The 23,080-nt window shown below is 35.0% G+C and overlaps 1 protein-coding gene across 26 annotated transcripts in view; it reads left to right on the top strand.

Annotated features, from left to right (window-relative positions):
• NRXN1 (neurexin 1) overlaps positions 1–23,080 on the top strand; it is a 1,167,944-nt gene that overhangs the window by 824,743 nt on the left and 320,121 nt on the right. For all 26 annotated transcript variants that reach the window (XM_044263931.1, XM_044263930.1, XM_044263938.1 and 23 more), the window contains one exon: positions 13,247–13,428. In XM_044263931.1, the coding sequence (XP_044119866.1) occupies positions 13,247–13,428 (182 nt within the window). The remainder of the gene's footprint in view (positions 1–13,246; positions 13,429–23,080) is intronic.

The following is a 23,080-nucleotide window of genomic DNA, read 5'->3' as shown; positions in this document are numbered from 1 at the left end:
CACCTTGTAATTTTAGTCTAGGAGGATAGAAATTTATGAACAAAATACAAAAGAAGAAAGGTTTGACATTTCCCTGCCCCAGGGCTGATTTGGCACTTTAATCCACCCTCTAATGTTTCAATCATTTCAACTTCAAAAACAACTCTCACACATAGTTTTATATCTTCACATGGGTGGTGAAATAGATCTCTGTAGAGAACATTTTCTTTATCACTTTCAAAATTCATTTCCTTTGTTGAATTTCATTGGCTAACTATCTTCAAGGGTTAAAAAATTTCCCTCTTTGAATTTTATATTATAAATACCCACAGCTGTTTGTCAAAAAAGTGGTCTAGTGTCCCATTTTTTTGCTGCTTATAATTTTTATTATGAAAATATGTGGATTGATACATCTCCAAATTGGCTGAATTTTGTTCTTATTGTCTTCATATGGTGTTTCAGAGAGTCTAAAATAAAGAATAAACAAATCAGTTATACATACTTTATTTTAATTTTGGTTACTGTTACTGTTACTTTTTCTACTAAGCATAAATCTAGACTTAAAAACAAATGAGAAATGCCTTTATTTCTGATGAAGATAGAAGGCAAAGATTTGTGATAAATAGCAAATATCACCAAAACACCTCTTATTAAATAAAGTTTCTATTTCATGACAGTAGTATCATGGTTTTTTTTTTTCTTACATTTGTGAAGTTATGTGAATCTTTGTAAGGAAATTTGCTTTTGATAGAATTATGAATAACTGAGATACTGGAACTGATCTAATCTCTTAATACTGAGCTTGAACAGTCCTAATTTCAACTATGTGATTTGTACTCTCTATTTATCTAGACTTAATTCAGGATGCAAAGATATAGGAAATAGTGGTGCTTAAAAAAGTATCAGTCTCTTGGGGCGCCTGGGTGGCTCAGTGGGTTAAGCCGCTGCCTTTAGCTCAGGTCATGATCTCGCGTCCCGGGATCGAGTCCCGCATCGGGCTCTCTGCTCAGCAGGGAGCCTGCTTCCTCCTCTCCTCTCTCTCTCTCTGCCTGCCTCTCTGCCTACTTGTGATCTCTCTCTGTTAAATAAATAAATAAAATCTTTAAAAAAAAAACAAAAACAAAAAAAAAGTATCAGTCTCTTTAAAAAAAAAAAAAGTAACTTCCCATTAATACAAGTGGATCTAGGACTTATTTCTGGAATCCATTTTTTGCCTCTGTGACTTATCTCATGACAATCCTGCCCACAATAATATTTTTTCTCTTATTTTTCCAGAACTATATTAAATTCTGTCTTCCCTAAAGAGAATTCAGGAGTATTTTGGGAGACCAAGTGAACTCTTCAGTTTGCCTGAAAGAGGGTTGGTTATATGGAGGATGTTTAAGTACAACAGGATTTTGTACTTAATTTGGTACATGGTGGGGATCTTTGAATAGAGGAGTGATTACAAATGCTATTTCAAAAAATGAACTTACAGTTTGTAAGGTAGATTTAAATTAAGGAGAGGCAGGATGGTATCATATCAATAAGGATGAGTATTACATTTAAGATTAAAGGTGTTGTAATATGAACAGTGGCTCTCAGAATGGGAATATAAAAGAGAAAGTAAAAACTTGACTTCTGATTGAATGAGTAGTGATAGTTGTAGAAAAATTGGATTCTGGAGCTTTGACATATACTTCTGTATTATCCCCAGGTCTAGCATCATGCTTTGTACATAGCAAATACTTAAATAACTTTATTGACTGTATGGATTTTTTTTTCTTAGATTATGCTGTTTTATTGTCATTGTATTCTTGTTCTCCGTCACTGTTCTTCTACTATTGTCTCAGCATTGTGTTTTGTTTTTGTGTAAAATTCCAACTCCTTATTTTGAATTAGTCTTTTCCTACCATCTCATTAAACCATTTGGCTTTCAGTCTTTCAAGCAAACTCTAAATTAAATTCACACAGTACTTTTTTTTCCTTGTTAAGTTACAAGAGATACGAATCTTTCCTCCCTAATGGCCCCTATTCCCTGTCTTTGGACTCATTTCTTTCATAACAACCACAGTATGTACAATTGACCCTTAAATAACATGAGTTTGAACTGAATGGGTCCACTTATATGCCAACTTCTTTTGGATACAATATAGTACTGCAAATGTATTATCTCTTTCTTATGATTTTCTTAATAACATTTTCTTTTCTTTAGCATATTTTACTGTAAGAATACAGTATATAATATATGTGACATATAAAGTATGCATTAATTGCATATGCATATACATATAAAGTATGTTTTAATTGATTATGTTATCAGTAAGTCTTCTGCCAAGAGTAGACTATATAAGTTTTGGGGGAATCAACATTTTACTTGGATTTTCCATTACAGATCTGTGTCCCCAACCCCCACATTGTTCAAGGATCAACTATACTAATTCCTACACATGAAAATATCAATAATATATTAGAAAATCCTTTCTTAGCGTTAGTACCATTTCTTTTTGCTTCCCCATGGCACTAGTGTCCCTCTTAGATTCCAAACTTATACAAGGAATTAGCTCACACTACTGTGAGCTCTCATAACGTTTATGATATTTTACTAGCAAATGGGTTCATTTAGGAAGAGCGGAGAATTACAACTGAGGTCATACATTCAGGTCTAGAGAACAAATGAGAGGAATGTTCTTTTATTGAGGTAAAGGAAGAGTTGGGAGAGGCTGTTAAAAACAGAGTCCATGGAGTTAACTGGGAGTCCCCAGAGTGTAGTGACTTTTTACTGGCTGACTTGCCGAGCCCAGAGAAAATCTTTCTAACTCCTTCTGGGGTAGTAAAGTATAGACTTCTTCATGCTGGGATCTAGAATTGAGTAAGGCAGGGCATGAAAGCTCCCCCTTCTGGCCTCCAGACTCCATTTTAAGTGAGGTTTCTTTTATTCACTTTGTCAATTTCAAGAGCTAGGGATTTTATAAGCTACCTTTGTTGTATGGATTCCCATGGCCTCCAATTTTATTTGAGTCTTAATTGCTGTTCATGATCAATACATTAAAAGTTATTTTGAAATACATTTAGATTTTTTAAAAATACGTTTAGATTTTTAAAAAACGTTTTATTTATTTATTATAGAGAGAGAAGGAGCAGGGGGAGGGGCAGAGAGAGGGAAAAGCAGACTCCCTGCTGAGTAGGGAGCCTGAAGTGGGTCTCAGTCCCAGATTATGACCTGAGCCGAAGGCAGATGCCTAACTGAATGAGCCACCCAGGTGCCCTTTAAATACTTTTAAATTTACTAAAAAGTTAGGAAATTTTCTTTAAAAAGTATTCTCCTTATCCTTTCAACCAGCTCTCAAAGTTAACATCTTGTATACATAATACAATGAATAAAACCAGGAAGTTAACATTGATACAATATACTAGCCTACACACCTTCTTCAAACATTATCTTATCCTGCCAATGTCCTTTTCTCCCATCCAAGTACTAACCAGGTCCGACCCTGCTTAGCTTCCGAGATCAGACGAGATCGGGCGCCTTCAGGGTGGTATGGCCATAGACCAATGTCCTTTTCTGTAGTCCAAGATTGAAACAAAGGTCTCACATTGCATCTTGTCATGTCTCCTCCGTTCCTTTGAATTTGGAACAGCTCCTTAGCATTTCTCTGTGTTTTCCTAACCTTGACTCTTTTGAAGAATGCCGCCAGTTATTCTGTAGAATATACCTTAATTTCAGTTTCTTGCATTTTTTTTCTTTTTTAAGATTTTATTTTATTTATTTGTCAGAGAGAGAGAGCACAAGCAGGGGTTGGTGGGTAGAGGGAGAAGCAGGGTCTGCACTGAGTAAGGAGCCCAATGCAGGACTCGATCCCAGAGCCCTGGGATCATGACCTGAGCTGAAGGTTGACATTTAACTGACTGAGTCACCCAGGAGCCCCTGGTGGCCCCTATATTAAATATGTGATGCAAATAGTTCAAAGTAACCATGTGAACTTTTGTGTTCAGGATTTAATTCCACTGCTAAGGGCAAGAAATGGTGTCACTGTCAAAAAGTTATATGGCCTTTCTGGTATAGAATAGAAGTGATTATTGCATTAATAATGAAAGTTTATTTTCTACATCTGTGTTCAGTAATTTGGGAGCCTTAGAGTATGCCGACGGCAGGGATAGCTTTGGAGGCAGGAATCTTACAATAAAGATTTGCACAGATCTCACATCTTTAAAATATTCAGGCTAGACTCTGAAAATGTCAGAATGTGAGTGAGTCATTTCTGCTAAGTGTCATTACAGAAACTTTGAGTCCCTCCAAACCAGTCCAGGAAAGCATCATTAAAAAGATTCTAGAGATGATTGAAGTGAGACCTTGATTTGTGAATTTTTTAGCTTATTTTTCTAAATAAGAAGCAGTCATTTGATCTCACGTCTTCACTGTATCATGGAAAAAGCACTAGGAATAGGGTTGGTTACAGACCCTCACTATCTGCATGACATTGAGAAACTACTTGCATTCTCTGTGTCTCCATTTTGTCACTTGAAATGGGAAGGTTTGCTTAATTATCTCTGAGAACATTTCAGCATTAAGTCTATGCTTATATCACTTTTTTACAACTTATTAATTTTTAACACCATAGTTCTAATAAATTCTTGACTCTGAAAACTTGATGAAGGCCATTTTAACTATTAACTTTAAAAAAAGTGAATTTAAGGACATCATTATTAGTCACGTACAATTTTTATGGACTAGCTAATAATTTTAAGAATTTATTAGGGATTCACAGAGCTTACTGTATATTCTTTAAAATAAGATTTTTATTTAAGTATCGGAAGGTGTGGTTTCTTCTCTCCCATCCCTGTTGTCTGTAGCTCTAATGCAAATTGATTACTGAATTACTTGTAAGAGACTTTTTAATAAAGCTCGCTCACTGCTGGCAGGAGTCTAGTTTCAGAAGGCAAGACATAAGCATTTGATGTTCTTAGGTTATTGGTTGTGGGATTGCTTTGCTTGGTTTTATTTTTAACTTTAGATCACCTCCTATCTTTATGAAGTTTTTTCCTAATCTGATTGACAGAAAGAATACCACTTACTTGTTTTTCTTTTCAACAAGAGAACTTAGATCCCAAGAGCCTTTTAAGTTTCCAGGACTTAAAATTTGATCTTGGAACAAGGTTGGGCCAGTCAACTATTGAACTCAACTGTTCCTAGAGGGAATATTTTCTAAGTGATATGTTTAAATTTTTTTTTAATTTTTTTTTTTTAAATTTATTTGACAGAGACAGAGATCACAAGTAGGCAGAGAGGCAGGCAGAGAGAGAGGAAGGAAAGCAGGCTCCTCTGCTGAGCAGGGAGCCCGATGCAGGGCTCGATCCCAGGACCCTGGGATCATGACCTGAGCCGAAAGCAGAGGCTTTAACCCACTGAGCCACCCAGGCGCCCCTCTAAGTGATATGTTTAGAGAGGGAAATAACAAATAGCTTTTTAAAGAAAGCATATTGCAAAGGAATCACTAAGTGAAGTATTACTTATTGCATAGATTTTCAAAAACAGTATTTACTGGCTTGAAAATTATCTCAAAATATTCAACTACTTCTATGTCTTTGATCTATTACCATTTTATGCTCTTTAAAAAAAAAAGTTAACATTAATCAGTACCTTTAATATTGTCACCTTTTCAAAGATTTCTTAAAAATCCAAACTAGGGGGGCGCCTGGGTGGCTCAGTGGGTTAAGCTGCTGCCTTCAGCTCAGGTCATGATCTCAGGGTCCTGGGATTGAGTCCTGCATTGGGCTCTCTGCTCAGCAGGGAGCCTGCTTCCTCCTCTCTCTCTCTGCCTGCCTCTCTGCCTACTTGTGATCTCTCTCTGTCAAATCAATAAATAAAATCTTTAAAAAAAAATAAACCCAAACTAGGTGACGTGGGTGAATACCATTTATCTGATATCTCTCATAAACTATCCTGCCCTGCTATTTAACTTTTTTTTTTTTTTCTGATAGGTAGAATTTGAGATTATTATTTTTTTTCCAGTTTATTTATTTTCAGAAAAACAGTATTCATTATTTTTGGTCCTACCTGTTTGGAGAAAAGAGCTGTGTGTTTTAAGTTTTATATTCTTAGCTTCATTGACATAATTGGCAATTATCACACATCCAGTGGGTAAGTCAGCTTAAGAATTTTTCTTGTTTCAATTAATTTCCTTATAAGACAGAAAAACAGAATAACTTAGCCAGATGATGACACTTGGCTTCAGTGATTGAGATACAGAGTCAAAACCTCACACAAGACCAGTGAATACCATTCATATCTCTTATATGAATGCTGTCTTTTTGATTGTGCAATGCATAATCTGTGTATTATTTGTGGTATTCCTGAATAAATGTCTAAGATATGGACAGGGTAGGTCAGCCATGAATCCACTTATATGCTAAAGAATTACTTCAGTTATTAAAGAGGAACCTACTTGTTTTCAAAAGAATGAATACATTTTTTCATGTAGCATACTCTTTCTATAAATGTCAAAATATGAAAATGTCAAATACCAAAATGAGAAATATGTATGATGCATTTTTAAATATATTGTTCTTCCCAAGATCACAGAATGTAGAATTTTTATTACAGAAAATATAGACTATAGAAAAATATGGAATATTTATTAGAAAAAGATTTTTATTAAGAGAAAAGTTTGGGGCCAGTAGGGAAAAGGAAAATTTCCTTACTTTCTTATTGAAGTGCATAATTACTGTTGAAATTATCTTGGAGAGTAGTAATTCCCGACCTTATAGGAATTGTGATAGCTTTTTGCTATTCCATTTTCTAGATAGTTATATTTTGATTAAAGTTTCTTGTTGAATAAGCACACGCCACTTTTTATTTTAAAATGGTATTTTGGCTGAACCAGAGCCGAATATCATAGAGGCCAGCTTAGTGGAGAGAATTCCAGGAGATGCTTGCACATCTCCTAAGTTGACTGTAGAATCTCAGTGATTCAGCCTCCTTTGCTCCTGGGGAAAGTTTGAAAGACATTAATTGTTAATACCTAGTGAGACCTTAGAGACCCTGAGAGTCTAACAGTATCTCTGATTTATATAGGGTGCAAGAATCTCTATGCAAGAGCCCGAACTGAGTTCATGGTTGGTGTTTAATAGAGTGGTAGGTGTGCAGTGACCCTGTATAGTGTCACTCTGGGAAATTCCACCGGATAAAAACAAACAAACAAACAAACAAAACAGGTGCTCATAATTTTGACTTTTCCCTTCTTTCTCAGTTTGCATGAAATTTAAATAATAGTCAGCAAACTGTCTTTAAAAAAAAACTCAAAAAATTACCTTAATTCTTAAGAGTCTAGGATTCTGATGGAACGTGTGACTTGCAGTCTGAGAGAAGCCTCCTGTTGTTCTATCTTGGATGTTGCTATGATTTGCTTTGAAAAGGCTTTTGTTGTTTGGGAATTAAACTCTTCTTGGGTTTCTCCGTTCTGGTCTGATGCAGACTGCAGGGCCAGTATGGAAGCCATTTCAGTGATAGTTCATGTTTCTTGCTGTGTTTCTTTTATTAAGGACTTATCTGCTTTCTTAAAGACATAGGTTAAAAAAAAAAAGTCATTTTTTTTCTCTTTAGCCAGTTGTAGTGCATTTGTCATTTCTACCAAGTCTGTGTCTTCCATAAAGAGGCTCAAAGTATGATATGTACTTTTTATTTTCATTTTCTTTCCCTAGTATTTGTTCATCCTTAGATGAATAGTAGCATTGAGGGCTGTCTCTTACTTCTCAGAGTCACTTATTGTTGTTACTACTTTTCAGTTTAGCATTCATTACCTATTATGGGGAGGAACTCTTACTACATATTACTTACTTATTCCATTCATCTCTCCTAGTTATAATGCCCACCTTTCATGGGTTGTTAATGTTCCTATTGTGAAACAATTAGTGCTCAATTTCACAAAATAATTCTTTGTGATCTTGCAAAGAATTTGCAGAAACTTAAACTGCAATAAGTTGTTGATTTTGTGTACATGTGAGTTTATTAAGATTTATTATTTTTTTAAGTTTCACCACTATAGAAATTTTACTGTGGTTGAAAACTTTTGTTTTCTCTTTTTGTCATAGAAATTAACCTTCTCATTGTTTTTGCTTTCTATGAATTTTACTCAAAAGAATGCCTCTATAGGTAGAAATTGTTCAGAAAATTTAAATTTAACAATAGCCTGTTCTCAATGTTATAAAAGCTCCTCTTATAATTGTTTTATTTTAAAGCCATCTGACTACCTGGCAAACTTTAATGGGAAAAAAGTGTTATATTCCTGTTATACTTAATAAAATTATAATGGCCTGGATGTTTCATGTTGGCTACACAGTGATATTTGTAGAATTATGGGCTTTCAGAAAGAAACCTTTTTTTCACATACTTATGACTTAGAAAGTAATCTATTTAGAAGTTATTCTTGTTAATAGAGCAAGGATGCAGAGCAACCCATAATACATGTCGATTGTTTTTGTTTTTCAGGAACGTTCAGTCCACTTGGGGGAACATACTAACTTTTGCAGAAACAAATGAGGCTTTAGTGGGCACATTTAGGGAAGAGATGGTTGGCAATAAGCCAAGGAGGGGAGAGAGACCTTAATGTAAATAGATATTAAATAAAAGCTAAAAATATTTCTTGTTATCACAGGCAGTTCAGACATTAGAAATGAGAGCCCATGTATAGTTTTTACAGACATTTATTGCAGCATAAAGTATATTGACACAGATAAACTTGCATCTGATGGAGCTAGCTCTGTTAATGAATTTGCAGTAATATAGATTTTCTGCACGACTTAAATGTGGAGACTGCTGAAAACCACTTTAAGTTTGAGTCATCCATACATTCAGTGATGTGATGGATGTTGAGGTTAATTTGCAATAAATCCATTAGTAGTCATGGCACTGATGTGTCAGTGATTGTCATATAGAACCACGCATAAATAATAAAGGTGACACATTTCTTTGTGTGCTTTTCTATGTTCCTAAAACACTTGGTACGGTGACTGATATATACTGTTGCTGCACATTGAATTCACTTATATAATACAGTAAAACAGTCCCTATGAAAATAAAATAAGAAAGCTAGATGGCCGTTCTTTTTGTTTAGACTTACTCCTTTATTTAACAGTCAAAGTGAATTTTTTTGCATCATGCTATAAATCTTACCATGCTAGGTATTTTATGATGATGGACTCATATTCTTTTTCTCATGAAAGCTACCATGTGATGCAATTTAATATCCTTCTTGTTGTCAACTACTAGTGGATGTAAATAATAATATAATGGGTTTATGTGGAAAAATTGCTAATCCAAGGAATGAAATACTGAAAAGTTTGGGGCACCTGGGTGGCTCAGTGGGTTAAGCCGCTGCCTTCGGCTCAGGTCATGATCTCAGGGTCCTGGGATCGAGTCCCGCATCGGGCTCTCTGCTCAGCAGGGAGCCTGCTTCCTCCTCTCTCTCTCTGCCTGCCTCTCTGCCTACTTGTAATCTCTCTCTGGCAAATAAATAAATAAAATCTTTAAAAAAAAATGAAAAGTTTAATAAGAACTGGGATGGAGGAAAGTCATTTCTTCAAAATATTTGGTATTCACACAACTTTGAAATGACTCAAAGTTTTCCATACTTATATTAAAATAAGGCAAAAATGTTGCAGTGTTTGTTATTTTATAATTTTTTTGTTATTTTGTATTTTTAACCTATGCATACACACACACACACACACACACACACACACACAAACACATTTCCACCACACGCACCAACTCTTCTCTGTAAAATTTACTGGGCACTTACCATATTCCAGGAATTAGACTAAAGTGTTACTTAATGTATGATATCTCATTTAATTTTGGCAAAAAGTCTGTGAGGTATGTAGTGTTCATATCCTCATTTTTTTCAGATGGGATGTCCAAGACTTAGAATAAATAGGTTGGTCAAAGTCATTGTTGCTTGTAAATGATTCAGTTGGAATTTGAACCCAGGTCTGCTCAGAGCCTACATTCTTAATTTTTTAGCTATCTGCTATATCGTAAGCACATCATATCCTTCAGAAAAATACATGCTAAATGAAGTAGATTTAAAACTTCAATCATTTGACCCACTGTATTTTATTGTGGGGGTACTGTCATATAAGGTTACTAGAATAGAATACACTGTAATTTTCTGTCTTGATAGAAAGGGGATTTGAGAACTTAGGGAATTTTGTAGAGTTTGATATGATTTTTTTTTTCTTTAAAGAAAGCCAAGATGCTTATAGAGGTAGGGAGAGAGGGGCAGGGGAGGAACTGGACATCTAATGTTCTTACTTATTATGAAATTATGCTGATGAGAACAGTATAATCCACTATTGTGCATATAGAAGAAGAGGCAAGAGAAATTGCTTTCCAGATATATCTGGAGAAAAAGGATGCTACAAATAATTGCATTGCTTGGCATGAAGTAGTATAATTGTTTTTGCTTTGTTTTGGTAAAACTTAAAGAATTGGAAGGTCATTTTAAGGAAGACAGAGTAGTTAATAGTATGCTAGTTGCCAAGTCTTAGCACTTACTGAAATATGAGATGAAATCAAATCTTGAGTAATGATGTCTGTATTGTGACATTTACCTTACTGAAAATAAAAACCTTTAAATTGTTATCCTCACATTCTGCAACTGAGCAGCTAGAAACTTTCATAGTTCCATAAGTTTTGGGAAGTACACCCTAAACTAAATGTGAATCTACATATATTAAATGTTATGTCATTTCACATTTACATGTTATTTTTCTTTTTTTAAAAGCATTGTGAGGTGAAAGGACAGTATATGATCATGAGGTGCAAATGTCACTTTATGGATATGAGACATTAGAATATGATAACAGTTGGCCTTGATAAATTCAGACTGACACATCCAATTAACTTTTTTTGACTGTCTTGTTATGATAACAGAAACATTTCTGTAATAAAAAAAAAAAAGTTCAGGAGTAGGAGTCTGGATACTAGGTTTCCCACCAGCTTGGCCACTTAACTAAGGTTGCAACTTTAGATAACAAATCCATCTTTAAATTTCCTTAAATGTAACATGGGACTATTGCTTCCCCTACTTTCTATACAGAAGTAGAAAAGCAATGAAAAATGGTTGGGAAAGTGATATTTTTAATATCAAGAACCACTCTGTAAAGTAAGATATTTTGCTTTACACCACTACCTTCTTCTGGTGATTCTGGAAAACATCTGCATTCTTCAAGATGTTTTACATTATTGTGCAGCATCTCAAGTTTTGAATATTTTTCTTAATTCCTAGGAACTACATAGGCACTAGAGAACAAAGTTAATTAAATGGTGCGAAATAAAAGTAATCAAGTATCTACACTCAGAGGTCACCACCACAGTCTCCTGTTAAAGAAAATCTCACTTTTATATGTTCTTGTCCGATTTTTATCAATATAAGTTTTAGTGAAACATTTAATAGTTAATCATCTGGAGAAAATGGCCAAGCTGAAAAATATTTATCAAATGGTTCTTGCTCATTAATATGCTGAGTAACAAGCTTCTGATGATGTAGAACATAATGGTCCTGGAGGATCCTGTATTTCTGATACACAAATCTCTATATTCTGAATGTTCTTTACTTGCATATTGACTGATGCCTTTGAAGTACAACTTAAGTATTTTCACATGAGAGAGATAAACTCCTTTATGCATCAGTATCCAAAAAAAATTAATAGAGAATCCACACACTCTCTACTGTTGCATTCTAACAAGATTCTATTTTATCACGTTTACATTATTATTATCCTGACATGTTTCTGCTGTCCTGGTACCAAGGTCTTCTGAACCAGTCAGGCAGGAGGCATATTGCAGAGGTCTTGGGAGTTTCTGAAAGGCCTGTGGAAATGTTTCAGACAGAAAGCAAAGGGAAGTTGGCTTCAAAATACAAAAAGAAAAAATAAAGTATTATCAGCTATTTAGTTAAATATACTAAAACATGACATCAAGTCCACTTCATTCAATTCATAAACTTGGTAATGGTAGAAATATAATGTGTAGAAATCTTTAAACATCCCTGCCATATATACACCTTTTACATATAAGCCTTACTCTTGGTAGAGTTATTTTTCTATAAACCCAAGATGTTTTGTGGCCTAAATTTTAATATTTACTCTTACCACTTTCCTTACCATGTTTGGCACATAGTTAGAACATAATAAATATGTATTGGCATCCTTTGTTATTGAAAGGCTAAATTACCCTTTATAAATTATATTCTAACGACATCCACTCCTGGGATAACTTTGCAAATATACTGTGGTCCCTTTTAGTGTGGAAAAGGTCTTTTCTCCTCTCTCTCTCTCCCTGTATAAACATATGTATCTTCACTTGTCTCTTCCAATATTCTGACTTAAAAATTCCATTTTATTGTATTCAGTGAGATAGATTTTGTTGTGGTGCAATGAGATAGGACTTAAGTGCATTGGATGCTTAGTAAACTTGTTTGAAAGAAAATTCTTTTTAAAGTAAGATGGATAATTTGCTGACATAAACATCATAAAGTAAAATTTGAACACTCACCAAATGAATCTGGTATTCTTAGTACTGTAAGACTAGCATTCAGTTTTGAAGAAAAAAGTGGGTCTTTTTGTGATCCTAGATAGCTTGACAGCTACTAGATATTGCTTGTTAAATAAGATCTCACTTTGGTTGATGAGATCTATTATCTGTATTTTCCTGACAATAACTCCTAGGATTTACAACTCTTTATCCATTAGTTATCATCTGTCATATGTGAATAGACCCTTTCCCCATTAAAGTTGGTTGGTAGTGTAGTTGTGACTTGCTTCACTGTGCTGTATGACCCTGTCACATGCATGTGCAACTCTTGTTTCCAAAACAAGTTGATAAATGTTTCTGCTCCTTTTGGAAGCAGCCAAAGTCAGTGTTTCCTTCCAAACTATTTCTAAAAAACTGGCGGGGAGAAATAAAACCCCATTTGATTCCATGCGTGTCCATCTCAATGAAAAAGTAGTAATCCCCCATTTGTTCTGAAACACCTGCTGGTAGGTTTAATGAGAATATTAAAAGCTGCGCTGCTTTGATATTTCTTGTAAAAACCCTCTGTTCTCTTTCTTGAGCATGGGTTGAAACTGTGATTTGTTCTCTGTTTTTGCCATAGTTTCATGTTTGTTTTTCATTTTTGCCATAGTATAAATTTAATCATTTGTTGATATGTCAACGTAACAAATACAGGGATGTTGTGTACCTGATGTATTTAGACTAATTGGTTTTGTTTTTTTTGTTTTCCAGCTGGGACGACGTATATCTTTAGCAAAGGTGGTGGACAAATCACATATAAGTGGCCTCCTAATGACCGGCCAAGTACACGAGCAGACAGACTGGCCATAGGGTTTAGCACTGTTCAAAAAGAAGCTGTATTGGTGCGAGTGGACAGTTCTTCTGGCCTGGGTGACTACCTAGAGCTGCATATAGTAAGTACTTTAAAAATAAGATTCAGCTTTTATTTTTTACTGTTAGTTTTATTATTATTATTATTATTATTATTATTATAAATACCTTATAATTCTGCCTTTTGGAAATTTCTCCTCCCCAGCAACCAGCACTTCGGTACAGAAAATAGAAATACACTTAAGAAGTAATAAGACCTTAGTCCAACTGCTTCTGCTAAAAATGTTCTTTACATTAGAAAATATATTTTTTGTTGTTAAGTGTGAATTCCTCTCAACTCTCTATTCACAAAGACTGACTTTGGTATGTTTTCAGTGACTTTAGGCAAATGCCAATTTAAAAAGTTGAGTTATTTTCTAGTTGATACTGTTCCAACTGACTGGAATCATGAGGTTGTAATACTGGTAACATCAAAAGATCCAAACCCAGAGTCCTTATTCCTTTCCTCACTTGAGAAAATAGTTGTCTAAAGTTAACATACAATGGATGGGAGAAAAGGGAACTTCAAGGGTAATTAGGGGTAGAAAAGAAAATGGTGAAAAGATTGTTTCTATGCCATCGTATGCTCATTTTGATATATAAGTATGATGAAAATAAAATGGAGTCTTAGCATTTATATCCTGGATGATTCCTTTTTACCCAAGCTCTAAGCCTATTATAAGATTTTTGTCAGCATATTATAGATGGCAAATTAAAAGCAAAAAAAAAAAAAAAAAAAAGACTTTTTAAAAAACCTTTTAAAGTTGCCATAACTGACTATAGCTTGGAGACTCTGCCTTATATATCTGCATTCAAAGAGTTACTAATCTGTATAGCTATAATTCTTCATTTCGTTTTATAGCAATATTTATGCAGAAGTACATGCAGCCTTGCCTTGTTAAGCAATATTAATATTTTCCTGATATATAAAAGTAACTATAGGAGAATGTCACATATTCAAAAACTCTAATGGGTTCTTGTCATCATAGTTCTTAATTGAATACCTGTAATTTCTGGAAGGTTTCAAAAATATTTAAGTCTCTCCATTTCCCTTTTTATCCAAAAGATATATAGTATATCTTTTATCTCATGATTATGTAAATTTGTTTTGTTTTGCTTTTGTCTATCTCTATAAGTTCTCCCTTTTCCAGCACCATGCTTCAGAAGACAATTTGATTAGGTCAGCATGTCCTTTTCTCTTAGAAACTGGCCTTCAGGCATTCATCTAAAATCGTTAGGAAAACTATCAAACACCACAATACATGATCACGGACTTCTAATGTGTCTTAATTCTCAAAATTTTATTCATTTATTTTCTTAATCTTAGCTTTCTATTAGACTTCTAAGATTTCCATTAGCTGAGTAAGGGTTTACACTGACCACAAGAACAGAATTCATTGCTAACCCTAGAAGAAAAGGAAGAAAAAACAAAAAACAAAAAAACAAAAACCACCTCAGCACAACCGTTATTGAACCATCGTAAATTTTCAATTCAAAATGCAGTTGTCAAATGGGAACCCTGGGAAAGTAATTTCAACTGCCTTTCAGCAAATACCTAACAATCAAAATTGAAAGCATCTGGATTTTTATGGCATCATAAATAAATGATCAGTTGAGATAAGCTTAACTAGTACAGCAAGGAATCTTGCTGTTTAGAGTAATTTCAACTTTCTAAATGTATTTACTCCATTCTGATTTAAGAGCCTTGCTACTTCAAAAAAATGAATAAAAAAGAAAACAAGAGCTTTTCCTCCTGAAAGAAATTACTTATTGATCCCTTACCAATTACATATTTACCCTGAGAAAAGGTTCTACACTGATCTCTCTCAAATCATAAGGGACTATGTTATTGAATTACTCAAACCTGTGTTGTTTATTTTATGGTCAGAGGGTTTTAGTCTACAAGAATGGGTATTTTCTTTTCCAATTTTGATAGAATATGGGCTTTTAAGAGTCTCTCCATATGTAATGGATTGACTTTCTAGGTGTCCTTAACAGCACAGTCCCTTCCATAGCTCCTTTACTTGTCATGAATTTCTGATAATTGTCCTATAAGGGCATCCTTCTTTATGAATCTTCTTGGTTTGACCACCTACTCACTTTAGGTTCAGTGTTTGTCTCAATATATTCTCCCTCTTGGATTTGCTCTCTTAAGACTTTTGCTTGGTCTGAGAGCCAGTACTTCATTGGGAAATGGAAAATGTATATTGGTTCCCTACTTACTAAACCGTATCCTTGTTGGTCATCCCAACACCTCCTGTCTCCGTTACTAGTATCTGTCTTAATTCAAATCTGGCCAACGAAAACGTGTTTCCTTCCCTTTTCTCTCATTGCTTATAAGTGGTGGTCAGCCATAAATGACTCAACAAGTTGCTTATATGGAGACAAGTCATTTCCTTTCATGTTTCAACATACAAACAAAATTAAGACAAGGCCAGCATTGTTTTGTTTTGTATTTTATATTATTGAAACTTACCTCTAACTCTTATAATGTTGGGTACTGGGAAGAGAAAGAGAAAGAAGAGTTAGAAATTTAAAAACGCAAGGTGAGGGGAGGCAGAGAGGGCGTGGGAGAGATGAGGGGACTGGGAGGATAAAAGAAGGGAAGGAGGAGGAAAAGAGAAGGAGAATGAAGTGTCTTGGGACCGAACTTGTTAACAGCAGGTGAAGGAAGTATTCTAAATAATAATACTTAGATTTGAAAATATTCAGACCCTATTTTATCAAATTATTTAGGTACCTTTCAGTTGATCCCAATTTCCCTGAAGTCATTTCTTCTGCTTCTTTCAAGAATGGAAATTAGAAAGGAAAACAAGATTTATAGTTTGTTTGTTAGTGTTTTTGACTTTGGTTTATGAATGTACCTGATTTAAAAATTAGCCTGATTAATACCATGCATGATATGATTTATCTGTGAAGTTAGTTGTTATTATCCATTGAACTGCTAAGAAAACTTCTGTAAACCCTCAAGGTCAGCCAAATTTAAACTCTTTATTAATCTTTAAGAACTGTGTTTTTGCCCTTAATTAGAAAATTAACCAATAAATTGGTAGTACTCCTTGAAAGGTGCTCTGGTCTTGCTGAAATCTACAATGCCATTCCAGTGAGTTAAGCTTTAAAATATGACTGGCACATAATTTTGATGAAGCTGTGAATATTTGACATCATCCCTTTTTATCAGAATGATTATGTTTGATTTTTACTTGAAAACACAGTCATATCTAAATTTTGATTAATTGAACCTTTAAAACTATAGGATCTTGGAATAAAATGGTTTTTGATTCAGGTGGCCTAGTTTTTATAGATTTTTAAAATTATATTAATATTAATGCTACTACTGTTAACCTCAAAGTCATATGATGTTGTTATTGAAATTTATAAGGTTTTAGGAGGGATGAAGGCAAGATGAACACATGAAATGGGGAGCAATTAATTAGCATAGAGCCTAGAATATAAGTACTCCATAAATAATTTTATGTAGTAATAAATGAATTAATGAATTGTGTATTGAAAATATGAGGACTTAGGCCACGTATAGGGAGTCAGTTTTTTATTAGTTAATGTGAAGTTGAAGTCACTTATGTAGTTTAGTTTCTATATATCTGAGAAAGTCTTTTAAGACTTGATTGTAACCGAAAAAAAATGTAACACTTGATACGCAGTTAACAGTGTATTATTGAAAAGTTACATAATTTTGTTGATGTTGTTTTCTGAATCTTCAACTAATTGACTATGGTAGCTGATGGTTTAAAGGAAGTGTGTGGTGGGAATTTTTGCTATATGAATGATTTTCTCACTTTAGTAATTATCTCATTTATTGTAACTCAACTTTATCATGAATTGTTCTTTAGTCATTTCATATCTGCGCATTATTTCCAATTGAGATTAACTGTCTAATGGCAGAGAACATAATTTGATAATAATGATGATTAATAAGAAACATAATATAGAAGTGTGGCTTTTCAACTTTCATTTTTGTACATGCTTGAAGCCTATCCAGAAAGGTTTTCTGAGCAACTAACATGGCCTAGGCCTATGTTAGGCTCTATGGATACAAAAATAAATGAGCTCACAACTTAATAATTACTTCAGTAAATATTTGTTGGATGAATAAATGAATGAGCCAAGTGGGATCCTGGTCATGAGGTAGCTTAGATTATTTATAGTAGACAGATTTTGTTCCAGAATGACTATCTGAGTTCATCTCCATTTTTTCCTCTTGCAATTTTAACTGTCTTATCTGTGTATTTATAAGAATATAAATAGATGATAGGTTTTTAAGATAAAGAATATAAAGAAGTGACTTCTAAGCTGTAGGGTCTTATACACATTTAAGGTAGTCATGTTGAAGAGTATTTAATCAATATTGAGTAAAAACATTCTTAGAAGCAATAAGCAAAAAAATCTAATTTATTTTAAAAATCAATTTATAAGATATATCTAGCAATGTTAACCAGTGTTACTACTCTAAAGAAAGTGTCTCGGATATATCAGTCTGGCAACATTAATTAGAGATTACTTAACCCCTCTTTGACTTACAGAAGAAAGCCAGTGCAAATGTGCTCACTCACTGCCATGAATATTAACGTGTGCAGTGGTTCTGACCAGAGGAAATGTGTGGAGGATGGTGGAGAGATGAGTAAAGAGTGTTCTTTGAAATTCTTTCATCTTGGGAGCATGAAAGAGCATTACAAATTTGATTAGTGAATTGTTGTACATATTTGCCTTAAGTGTTTCTTCTTTGTACTTTACTGGGTCGGAAGCCTTATTTTTGAAACCAAGCTCTTAATTGATTTTGATTTAGAAATACACCTTTTGATCAGTGGTTTCAGTATAGACTAGGAGCATAATACATTTAGAGTAAATATTACTTGTCCTAAAATAACTTATCGATATCAGTGACAAGTCAACACTTTCTCATCTTTCCCTGCTTCTCTACATTTTATATTACTTTAATAAATTTTGTCTAATAAGTATATATTATTTAATATATTTTATACTTTACAATACTGCTTTATTGAAACTAAATTTAAAAGCATCTTTTTAAAGTCAATAATTATACATGAGTGCCTACCTCTATCAATAAGATAAAATCCAATTATTCCTTCACAGGAGTTTCTTGAATTTAAATTATGTTCCATCTGAAATTTTCTTCCTAACCAACAGATTCACATATTTTGAGAGTTTCACTTTGCCATATAACATTTAAATTTAACCCTGTTAATCATATCAGTAGATGTTTCATTTGGTTTTGTTTTCCTAGTTCTTACATGAATTAGAGAACACATGACCTTTCTGGCTAGGATTTTGGAAGAAAGACTAAAATGATGTCATTTTACTCTGTGTTGTAAAATTCTTGTTCAAGCTTCTAAGGTATGAAGGATGCGGGTTGTCTTTGGGGAAAATGGGGAAGTGATGTTCATAATTCTGTTAGCTTAAGTGCCATCCAGATATCTTAAAACAGTCTCTATTTTGGGCACAGGTGTGGTCAGGTACATCATACAGACTACTTCTCTCATCCTTTCCCCTTGGAAGTTAATTCAGTTTCTAATTTTCTGATTTACTGTTGTTACCTTTGGTACATCAGTATCTCTCTGAATTTGATTTTTAGATTTCTAGAATTATTTCCTTCTTTGAAATTCCATTGCAGTGAGATTTAGTAAGAGAGAACCAGAGCAACTATCTCCGCATACACCTCCTCAGTCCATGCTCTTATCAGTCAGACATATCTTCCTGTCTCTATTTTGAATACTTTCTGGGCCATTTTATATACGTACATCAGGTTAATTGGCTAAAATGTTTCTTTTATGCACTGATTTCTCTACTAAACACATCCACATCTCCCAACTATAGATAGATAAAATCACAATCTATGACTAATATTTAATGTCCTCCACATTCTGATCTTAATTTTCATTTTCAGGCCCATTTGCCAATAGTTCTATACTTATTCTATGCCAGTAAAATTTATTAATCCATTTTTTTAAATTTTAAAAAATTTTAAATTTTACTTATTTATTGTTTTAGAGAGAGAGAGTATGTGTGTGAGGGGAAAGAGAGGGAGAGAGAGAATCTTAAGCAGGCTCCATACTCAGTGCAGAGCCTGACACAGGACTCAATTCCAGGACCCTGAGATCATGACCTGAGCTGAAATCCAGACATGTAACTAACTGAGCTACCCAAGTGCCCCTATTACCCATTTTTTAAATGACCTTCTTGTCATTTCTCTGTATCTAATTCTGTCCAGATAGTTTCTTCTCATTTCTATCTCACTGTCTGGATTCTGCTCAGTCATCAGCTTCTCTGTTCAAATGTTGGGTGTTTTCAGGGTTGTCCCTACGATTTTGTAGCCTTGTGAGCTAGCAGAAAGAAGTCTAGGGCTCTAGAATCTCCTTGGAAGAGTTATTGAAAGAATGCCTAGGGCATTACCTGGGTAGAGAAAATCTTATGCAGAGTTTCTGCTCCAATGAACAATGACTATTCTTGACCATTACTTTGCGGTGGACCTCAAGCTATTTTAATGAATAGTTTCAAATTCATTCTCTGTTAGACCCTGATAAGTTGCTTTAGCAAATCTTTTCTTAAGCCAAGCTGCCAGAATAAGAGTCCTTTCTAACTACTGATAGTACTTCCATTTCTTCTGTAGCTATTTTTAAAAAGCCTTCTGTCAAATAACATCTCTTTTGGTTCATTCAGCAGATCAATATTGATCACCTTTGGTGCAGTTTATACTGTATTAGTTATCTATTTCTGTGGAATAAATTTACCCACAATTTAGTAGCTTAAAACAGAAAGCATTTGTAATCTTATACGAGCTTAGGAATCCAGGAGAAGTTGAGATAGTTATTAAGAGATTTCCAGGAGAAGACCTGGTGAAGATCTCCCATGCTCAGAACATATTTGATATGTTTATTCTTATGATCCAGACAGAGCCCACATGTCTGAGGAAAAAATGATGAACAGCACTGAAAGCATATAAAAACAGGTTATTAAGGATTCTGGCTTTGCAGAAGTCTAAACACAATGTAAATTGATGGAAAAAGAGTAATGAAGACATTGCTTGAGGGTTGAGAACCAGTTTTGGGAATGTATACTGAATTAGAAGTCATTTGTACACTGATTGGGAAAACTCCTTTTATTGTGCACACGTGCATACACACGTGCACGCACGTGCACACACACACACACTGAAAGCCATAAGCAAAATGCAAGAGAGTTAATAGTTTAAAAATGCAAACAGCATAGCAAACATGTCTGCCACAGATCAGGAAACAAGATGAAAGTGACACTATGACAGTGGAATCCTATTAAAGCTGATGTTGGGCCACTGTAGACACAGGCAGCTCATTTCAACAAAGGAAGGAAAAGACCTAGATGAATATACTAGGGGACACTCAAGTTAATAGTAGGCATAAATAATCTACATTTTACTTTTTTTTTAAGATAACCACGAGAGACTATGGACTCTGAAAAACAATCTGAGGGGTTGGAAGTGGCGGGGGGGTGGGAGGTTGGGGTACCAGGTGGTGGGTATTATAGAGGGCACGGATTGCATGGAGCACTGGGTGTGGTGCAAAAATAATGAATACTGTTTTTCTGAAAATAAATAAATTGAAAAAAAAAAGACAAAATTTTAGAAGGAAAAAAAAAGATTTTATTTATTTATTTGACAGACAGAGATCACAAGAAGGCAGAGAGGCAGGCAGGGAGAGGAGGAAGCAGGCTCCCCACTGAGCAGAGAGCCGGATGCGGGGCTCTATCCCAGGACCCTGGGATCATGACCTGAGCCGAAGGCAGAGGCTTTAACCCACTCAGCCACCCAGGTGCTCCAATAATCTACATTTTAGATCAGGAGGAAAGAACTGGAGATAATGTTCACTGAGCTTGAGAAAGATACTTTGATGAAAACAAATACTTGCACAGCTGTGAAATCCAATTTGTGTTGTCTTTAGGAGTTTTGGGAGGTTGTATGCTGGACCCCAGGAGTCTTAGGTCAAGACAGAGGTGGGCTGTAACTTTCTGGATACCAGGGGGACTAGTTGTTTAACTTTCTGCAGACAAACCAGCCCTGGAGGAACATCCTGCTCTTAACTATGCTTCCACAAAGACACTTGAATGGTGGGCTCTTACTATCAAGAAAAATACTTCCTCCTGAAACTTCCTGCCCAATAAAGAGTAGACATACAAGATTGGCAGACCAGAAAAGCTCTTTGGTGAAAGAATTTAATGGACTCTTGGACCTTTTTGGTCTATGAAAATAAGTCCATCTTAATATTCTTAAAATTCTGCTCTGAATATTAAGTAGGTAATGTAGACTGCTCACTTCTAAATATACATCTTCAGTTCCGACTTGCCCTCTGAGTACTATACTCAGCATTTCCAGCTGGATGTCTCATGGACACCTAAAACTTACCACATTAAAAACTGAAGTCGCCATCTCCCAACCACATGCTCATCTAAAAATTACAGATCAAATCTGACATCTCCTTTATGATTACTCTTCCAACCTAATCTGTTTCTCACCAAATTCCAGAAATGTTTTTCATAATATTTTGGAGGTTTCAAACTGATAGACTGAACAGGGAATCCATGCCCAGCCCTAACCAGTCTCATCAGCAGGGAAGGAGTTGAGACAATGTAGCAGAGTGGGGAGGGAAGGGGTACAGTCGTGGGTAGAGTGCTGGGATCCTTGCCTGAATCTTCTTGCTTTTTTTTTCCCTTTCCCCCCGCCCTTTTTAAATTTTTATTTGTTTATTTTAAAGAGAACATGAATGGGGAGAGAGGCAGAGGGAGGGGGAGAAGCAGACCCCCTTACTGGGCAGGGAGCCTGATGACCCTGGGATCATGACCTGAGTGGAAGGCAGACACTTAACCTACTGGGCTCCCCAGGCACTCTCTCCCTCTTTTTTTTTCCACTAGAAAGTGTTGTTTCTGTTTACCAAAATTGTGTATACAGACACTTGGTATTTTACTTCTCCTGGACAAAGCATAGTCAATTGTCTGGGAAACGAATTGACAAAAAACTTTTTACTATTTTTTGGTACTCTTTGTACTCTCCCCTGTTTGTGTTGGCAATTTTGTGACCCGTATAAAATTTTGGATTCAGAGTAAAATGATTAAGTTCCAATGGCCCGTTCTTCATTCAAGTTGAACAGTGAGATGCTGAGCAGCAGTAAGCATCAAGAGAGCAGGGACTTTGATCTCTTTTGTGCACATTTATACTCCGAGAGCCCCGCTTAAGCCTAGAATTTAGCAAATGAGAAAAAAAAAAAAGTTGAAATAATCTTTTGGTTCTACAAGTTCTGCCAACTTAAACTGCATATGTGCATTCTGAAAATGTTCTAGGGCAATAGGTCAGTGCTGCTGCAGTCAAGGGTGTCCTCTCCTTCAGGAGAGATCAGTTTCTATTTAACTTCTTTGGGGTGAGTAACAGATGCAAATGTGAGCTAATTACTAGCATATTTCCAATATATTTGTTGCATCTATATAGCTTGGTATCTTGAGGCAAGTGTCTGGTGAACCACGCCTTAACTGATTCTGTTGGAAAACTACTGGCCTATCCTACAAGTATCTCAAAAGACAGACTCCTCAGCTGGCCTTGAGTACTTACACTCTGGGCTCATTTTCTGGTTCCTGACACAGCTACTTCCACTGCACCTCACACATATTCTTTCTTTCATTCATGCCTTTAACAAA

The sequence above is a fragment of the Neovison vison genome, chromosome 8 (assembly GCF_020171115.1).
Source record: "Neovison vison isolate M4711 chromosome 8, ASM_NN_V1, whole genome shotgun sequence".
NCBI classification, from domain to species: Eukaryota; Metazoa; Chordata; class Mammalia; order Carnivora; family Mustelidae; genus Neogale; species Neogale vison.
The sequence above is the reverse complement of the archived record's forward strand: the minus strand, read 5'-3'. Positions and strand labels throughout refer to the sequence as shown.